This window comes from Sprattus sprattus (genome assembly GCF_963457725.1).
Source record: "Sprattus sprattus genome assembly, chromosome: 2".
NCBI lineage: Eukaryota > Metazoa > Chordata > Actinopteri > Clupeiformes > Clupeidae > Sprattus > Sprattus sprattus.
This window is the reverse complement of record NC_137921.1, coordinates 70,712,130-70,720,065: the sequence shown is the minus strand read 5'-3', so window position 1 is coordinate 70,720,065 and position 7,936 is coordinate 70,712,130. Positions and strand designations below refer to the sequence as shown.

Below are 7,936 nucleotides of genomic sequence, written 5' to 3'. Positions count from 1 at the left end.
CCTGTGCCAAATCAAAGGAACCTCTTGTCTCTCTGTCCCTCTCAATTTAACTGTAACTAGGAACATTAAGACACCATCCATTCTCTATTTTTTTTTCTCTCCATCTCTCCATCTTTCTCTCTGTCAACTTTCTCTCACACTCAATCTCTCTTCTTCACTCCATTTTTATCTCCTTTTTTCAATATTTCCACTCTCTCTTTATCTCTTCATCCAGAGCCACTCTTGTTCACTCTTCTTTCCTTCTTCCACTCTTCTTTCCTTTCTTATTTTCTTCCATTTTTCTTTTCTTCTTCCACTCTTCTTGCCTTTCTTTTTCCCTTCATCCACTCTTCTTTCCTTCTTCCACTTTTCTTTCCTTTCTTCACTCTTCTTTCCTTCTTACACTCTTCTTTCCTTTATTCTTTCCTTCTTTCACTCTTCTTTCTTTTCTTATTTCCTTCTTCCACTCTTCTTTCCTTTCTTCTTTCATTATTTCACTCTTCTTTCTTTTCTTCTTTCCTTCTTCCACTCTTCTTTCCTTTCTTCACTCTTCTTTCTTTTCTTCTTTCCTTCTTTCACTCTTCTTTCCTTTCTTCTTTCCTTCTTCCACTCTTCTCTCCTTTCCTTTTGTCTTTCCTTCTTCCACTCTTCTTTCCTTTCTTCTTTCCTTCTTTCACTCTTCTTTCTTTTCTTCTTCCTTTCTTAACCTTTGCATTTCATGCACTGGTATTTCCTTCAGGAAATGCATTTTCTAGTTTGATTTGCCACATCCGATCCTAACACATTCTGACTGGGGGTATGGCAGCTTCTAAGTAACTGAGGAATGCTTCAGGGAGGAATGCAAGAAATGTACCTGTAAGGGGTTGCCGAGGTTAATAGCCAATAGAGAGATTAGGGGGAAGTTAAGGGGTTGTTTTGTGTCCACAACATTCTTCATTGCCTTCTCAGTTCCTTTCTGTAGCTAAATCAAATCTAATCCTATTGTGAAATCCTCTTTGGCTCAGGCAATGAAAAGTAGTCCCTTTATATGTTTTGATCTCTATCTAAATTCACCTGAATGTTTGGATTCTGGGAACTGATGTCGGCGTTGGCCAGCTCCGGAAAGTTCTTCAAATCCAGGACGAAAGGTTTGGTCTCCTCCTCTGGTTCCGGCTTGGGAAGGAGCCCAGATGAGCGGTGGTGCTGGGACCATCTCCTTTTGTGGCGATGTGGCGCAGACAACACGTTTGGCACCTGGTTCAGGTGATGCAGTGGCCCATGGGGATGATGCACATCCTTGGGAGGTGTCTGCAGATTTGCCTGAAAATAAATACAACACCAAAGTGATGTAGGTTTATCAGCCAGTGGCAATCAAGCCATCAGCTTTGATGGGTATAGACAGTGGTGTAGTGGTCCCTGGAGAAGTGGGTATACTCTTAATTTTTTTAAGCAGCCCATACAGCAGAGCAGCCCATACAGCAGAGGATAAACGCCCTGTTTTGAGAAGTGGGTATACTCAATGCTGACTGAAAAATAAGTGGGTATACTCCGTATACCTGCGTATACCCTGGACTACAACACTGGGTATAGAGGAGTTTGTGGGTAGTCATGTAAAGACTGCGAGAAGCACTCTCCCATCCATCACTCTCTCACCGACTAACCGCTGGGACATATTGGGCTCTTTGATACAAGGGGACTTGTGCCAGATTCCCCCTGCTTAATGAGAGGTCCTTCTGACCTCTGACCCCTGAGATGCCTGTTTCGTGTCTGGAATTGTTGTGCCACTGAGATTAGCAGCACAAGTTATGATGCCCCTTGTCCCCTCTCTGTCATTCTCCTGTCTGTCACACCTCCCCTCCACACACACACACACACAAACACACACACACACACACACACACACACACACACACACACACACACACACACACATACACACACACACACACACCATGTCCCTCCAACCATTCCGTTTTATTTTCCTCAGAACATTCCGCTGAACAATTCACTGTCACTACACAGCAAAAATCTGGAGGAGGGCCACATGTTGATTGCTACTGTCTGAAGTTGAAAGGGGGTGAAAACAGATGAATCTGTGGAGAACTAGGTGGACTGTCACAGAACAACAAGCTGCTCCTTTCTTATGTTTCCATCGCCTCTTTGAAATATCTGAATCTAAACACACGGCCGTCATTCATGAACAAAGCCTTTATAGGTTGAAAAATGAGTAATCGCTTAATTATGATTAATTGTTCCACAAATGTTTAATCAAATATGTAAACGTATGAATCCCTGATGAAAGATCAACCTGCTGCCTACTGATGTCCACCTGCAAGTGATCTGCCAGCAACTCATAAACCTGAAATGCGGCCATTTTATGCTGACCCGACTGCATAGTAGCACAGACTGGCCTGAACACTGCATTCTCACCCTCAAATTCCATACGGAGGAGGGGGTGGGGGGTGGGAACATTGCACGCTAACCTCAGTCACAGCTTTGATGACACCAAAGATGAATAGCAGGGCTCACATGCTGTAAGATAAAGCATGGGTGATGGGGCTGGCAGGGGTTAGCGTTGATAGCCTACACTGTAAAATGTTACCAGAGTTTTACAATATTTTACTGATATATTTCACAATAAATCATCGTAATGTTACTTTACAGGCTTTACCTGTAATAATCACAATGTCATGTTGTAATGTAGACTTTACTGTGAAATCAATGTAGACACAGTAAGTTACTGTGAAAAAAAATGATACCGGGATTTCACAGCAGTGTATAGGGTTATTTTACAGTAAAATACTCTATTCAAATCATCCTTTGAGATAACCCAATACATTACTGTAAATTTGAATTGCACTTGAACTACGCTGTATTCTGGGCTCAAGAAGAGACAGTTGGATCCACGGTGACTACAGACGCAGGCAGCACATGATAGAAGAGCGCGAAGGTGGATACACTACAGCACATGAGCTAGATAGAAGATAAAGGTAAGGTTGACAGAGAGCTTGTCACAACTCTATAATAATAACGTTTTAATAACGTTCGTTGTCTGGGTTAGTAAATTAACGATCTTTTGGATCAAGGTCAGGTCACTAAAAGAACCACTTTTTGAGAAATTCCAAAAGCTGTTTTCTCCGTGAAGCTTTGCCTCACAGAGAAGAAACTTATCTTTGTAAAATTCTAATTGTGAGTTTCCATTTAAGGTTAATGGTCTCCACATGTCAATTTTAGTCATAGTGTGTTAGTTATTTGACGGAGAATACTCGAATTAGCGTGAAAGTTAAAGGAAGCTAACGTTAGCCTCCAGCTGCAGCAACCAGCTAAGTAATTTTAAACAATTTTTCCCCGCGAAGATTTTCCTCACAGACAAGTAATGTATAGTTGTTTTGGATGTGTAGTTGTTTTGGAAAGCTCAAATGATGTGTTCTCATTTAATGCTGTCCACATGTCCAGGTATAGAGTGTGTAATTCGACTGAGAATACACAAATAAGCGTGACAGTTATAGTAAGCTAACGTTAGCCTCCAGCTAAGTAATTTTAAAGCCATTTTCCCCGCCAAGATTTTCCTCACAGACAAGTAATGTATAGTTGTTTTGGAAAGCTCAAATGATGTGTTCTCAATTAATATTCTCCACGCGTCCAGGTATAGAGTGTGTTATTCGACTGAGAATACACAAATTAGCGTGAAAGTTAAAGTAAACGTTAGCCTCCAGATGCAGCAACTAGGCGATGTCATTTCAAAGGAGCTAATTTTAGCCTCCTGATTTGCGTTGCTTATATCAATCTTGCTTGGCTTTCAATACTAACTTATTTGGTGCATGTGCCTTGGATAAACAATGCCATATTAAATCTGTAAAACTGAAAGTTGTCTTTGCTTATTGTTTACAGGTGCTTCTTGGGCATCAACCCAGAGCAAGGCTCGAAGAAGAGGCGTGGAGGGATAAATGCAAATGTCAGCACACTCCAGAGAAAGCTTGTCGACTTCGAGTGGTCATTGTACATTTTTAATTGTTTTTGCATTATTTTTTTTTTTGTAATTGCATTTAATTTTTGTTTATATATGTTCCGAAGTTTTGTTTATATTTTATATGGTTTGAAGACAGACAGAGTTATTTAGGAGAGTCTACGTTCTGGAGTGTTGTGTGTAATTTGACGTGTTTTAAACTTTTTTCGTTGTGTATTAGGATATTGATTAATGAATTTGACGTGTTTTTAACTTTTGCTTTTTGTATTTGGGTTTTTTAGTTCTAGGGTTAGGGTATTGAGTAATGAATTTCACATGTTTCAAACCTTCAGTAATTGTTATGTAATTGGGTATTGATTTTTTTGCGTGTTTTTAAACCTTTTTTATTGTAATGTATTTAGGTATTGAATAATAAATATGACGTGTTTTAAACCTTCATGAATTTGTATGTATTTGGGTATTGAGTAATGAATTTAAAAAGTTAAAATTAGTATTGTCTTTGTTCTTGCTTTGACTTTTAATTTAGCAAATCCAAAGCACATTTGTGTGGTAAAATCAGTTAACAAGTCAAATGTGCAGTACTTAAATTGTAAATGTACAGTATAATGTACTAGTTGCATAACTTAAGTTTTACAGTAAAAATACTGTAAATTATATACAGCAAGACGATGTAATTCCACAGCTACATACTGCCAAATCACAGTAATCCAATGGCATTAAACTGTGAAATTACAATATACTGCTGTAGTTGCATTGCATTTTACTGTGAAATTTTTACAGTTCATTACTGTAAAACATATACAGTACATTACTGTGAAATATTTACAATAAATTACTGTAAAATTACCGTGAAATGAATGCAATTAGGAACCAGTAATTTACTGTAAAATTACGGTGAAATATTTTACAGTGTAGATTTATTCTCGCAGGCATATCAAAGGCTTCCAATACCAGGTCACCATTCACCACTGCCTTTAAAACATAACACAAAAAATTAAAACAAGGACAGATTTCTTTCTCTCTCTATTTATGGAGGACATCTTAACTACCCCCCATTTCAAACAGACATTTCAAGGCTAGAACACTGAGCAGGAAATTCCATATTAACGCAAAAAGGGGTAAAGATAAACAATGAATACGATGACCTCTGGCCTTCAGTGAAGCCTGAGAGGGCTCTCTCTCTCTCCCTTTCCCTCTCTCTCTCTCTCTCTCTCTCTCTCCCAGTTATGTAAGGGCCCAGTATTGTACTGCGTTACTGTACTACACAGCCGCCAACCCCTCTTCAGCCCCCACTTTTAACACCACCATCCCGTTTCCACAGCCAGGTCATGTAAAATGTGCACTGTCATCGTTCGCTACTTAGTCAAGGGTGTCGGGAGAACTAGCGCAATGACTCTAGACAGTGCAAACCTGTTCAACATGATTGTGCACTGTCAGCTTTTTTGAGGTTTTGGGAGGATGAGTGGAGACAAAACACTTAAGTGACAGGGAGGTCTGTCTGTCAATGTGTTTTCGATTCTTCTGTTTTGGGGGGGGGGGGGTGGGGGACTTCGATGTGCTCCCTTTGAGAGCACTATGACTTCTAAAGCTTATGTCCTTATGTGCATGTGCATGTAATGTGCAGATTCAATGATGTTTAAATCGTTTCGATTCTAAGAGGCAAAAACAAATTCTAATGTAGCTAAAGTCCCCTGGAAAAGTTGCAAGAAAGTCAATACTGTGACTGAAAAGAACCCTAAAAAGATTAAATATAAAAACACTAAATATGGCATTGTAATATTATGACTAACCCTAACCGTAAGACTAGCGGTGTATCAGTATCACCTGATACAATGTTCAACTTTTTTTTTTAAATGGATTGCTACAATACATGTAATGCAAACCATCGCAGTTATTGCAAGATAGTTCAATTGATTATTCAGATGACTTACCTCAGGAGAAACCCCATCCTGTAGTTTACTGGTTTGGCTATGATGATATCGGGGGAAGCCTTTCACTATCCCAACACAGCCGATGAAAAACACTCCCAAGTGTAGCAAAACTTTTCTTTTTACATTAGTCATTTCTGCCCGTTTTACAAGCAAGACGCCTTTCCAATGCAATTAGTGCTGAAAATCAACGCAATACTTCTCGAGTCTCAGATGCTGCTATGAATTCAGAGAAGAATGTTGCCTTCGAAAGAAAATACATGATGATTTAGGCTATGGACAATTGAGTGGATAAACTTAAAATACTTTCGTGCAAGGAAGACTTCTAACACAAGAAACGAATAAGAACAAAAACTGCCACAAGTTTCAATATTCACTTGATTAAGAGTGCGATAGACGAGTTAATACATTTCTTAATTCTGGCTATTCGTTTTAAAATCCGGTATCACACAGAGTCCATGTCTGATGCGCAGAGACGCGATCTGTCAGCTTCTTCCAGCAGTTACCGCGGACTTCACAGCGCTCCTCCTGACCATGTGCTTCCCCTTAAGAGGGGGTACGTGCGCCTTGGTCAGTGTGCAAACCTGAGAAAGGCTCAGTTCAGCTCAGGCAGCTTTGGGTTTAAGTAGACCTAGCCAGTCTCCAAACAACGCTCTTACCCACGCACTCCCCCGGTCCGCACCGGTGCGTGTTTATTCAACTAATTTAGTCTTTCGTTGCCGGCTGAGTTTCTTCAAATACAATGACATCTGGAGTTAAAAATAGGCTGCAAACGTTTTTAATCTCCGGTGCGTTAATCCATTATCCAATTGAGGCCCCTTTATCCCGAGATGTTCTGGTGGTTAAGATGCTCTAGTTGTAACATGTCTTGCCCGAGAGTATATTGTCTGGCACCGCTGCTTGGCCGAACACGGACTTGCTAGTGGGGTCAGTCGTGACGTTAGGGAGGAGGACCACAGATTCGTTTCCCGAGATAAAACGCAGGAAGCAGTCGGACACTACATTGTAGCGCTAGAGAAGCGAGGAAACACGGAGGAAACCGCTGTTGACTACTGATGCTTTTATTTTTTTACCCTATTTGCTCGGACGTATCACGCTGTGGTAGGCTACTACTGAGGGTCATTGGTAGTTTATATTTAAGTTTTTGGTGTTGTGTCGGTTTGGGGACACAGGTGAACAGAGCTATATACTTGATGTTCTTGACAAAGATGTTTGATTTTAATATAGTATACTAAGCACTGGCATAGCCCAACAAATCCAACCCTAAAATAGTTTGTCTCCCTTATAGTCCAGGCAAAATAGCCCATTTTGGAGCCAAAAATGGAATTAATTGTAATAGAATTTTTTTCAGCATAGATAATTTCTATGAGGTGTCCAGAACAACATACTAAAAGTCCTAAGAAATCCAAGTTGAGGAAATATGTTTAATTCTCATCAATCTGAGATGTGTGCTAATAATGCATGGCAAAAATACACCTCAAAAAAATATTTTTTTCCTTTACTCCTATCAAAATAAAACTTTACACAATGAAAGAACCCATGAACATTTCCATTTTTTGTATTACAAGTTTCTTTGAAAATGAATTTGAATATGCAAATGAGCTATACACTAATCGAATACGCCCAAAATACACCCAATGGGCTTAATTTTTTCCTTTACTCCTACCACAGTAAAACTTTACATAGTAAAAGTATACATAAAAAGTAACTTTTTTTGTATTACAAGTTTCTTTTGAAATGAATTTGAATATGCACATGAGTAGGGATGAGAACCTTTACGATTTTAACGATTCCGGTTCCTTATCGATTCCTGCTTATCGATTCGATTCCTTATCGATTCTCTTATCGATTCTTATTGGGTAAGGGGTGAAAAAAGAGCACAAACGGGTTTTTTACATTAATGTTCTTTTATATAAATTTCTAGAATGCTGCACACACCATAAACAGAATGTTTACATAAATAACCAAAAACTTTTATTAAAAAACAGACATTCTTGCCACTAAATATAAAACAACAATATTTAAATGCATATGTGGTGAGAGTGTCAACTCTAAAGCTATACATTGACATTGCAGAGCACTG

At 39.2% G+C, this 7,936-nt stretch overlaps 1 protein-coding gene across 1 annotated transcript in view; it reads right to left on the bottom strand.

Annotated features, from left to right (window-relative positions):
- ism2b (isthmin 2b) overlaps positions 1-6,693 on the bottom strand; it is a 12,178-nt gene extending 5,485 nt beyond the window's left edge. The window contains exons 1-2 of the mRNA XM_080831936.1: positions 5,857-6,693; positions 1,033-1,278 (exon numbers count right to left, since the gene is read on the bottom strand). Of these exons, the coding sequence (XP_080688062.1) occupies positions 1,033-1,278; positions 5,857-5,988 (378 nt within the window). The 5' untranslated portion in view covers positions 5,989-6,693. The remainder of the gene's footprint in view (positions 1-1,032; positions 1,279-5,856) is intronic.
- Between the last annotated feature and the right edge of the window lie 1,243 nt (positions 6,694-7,936).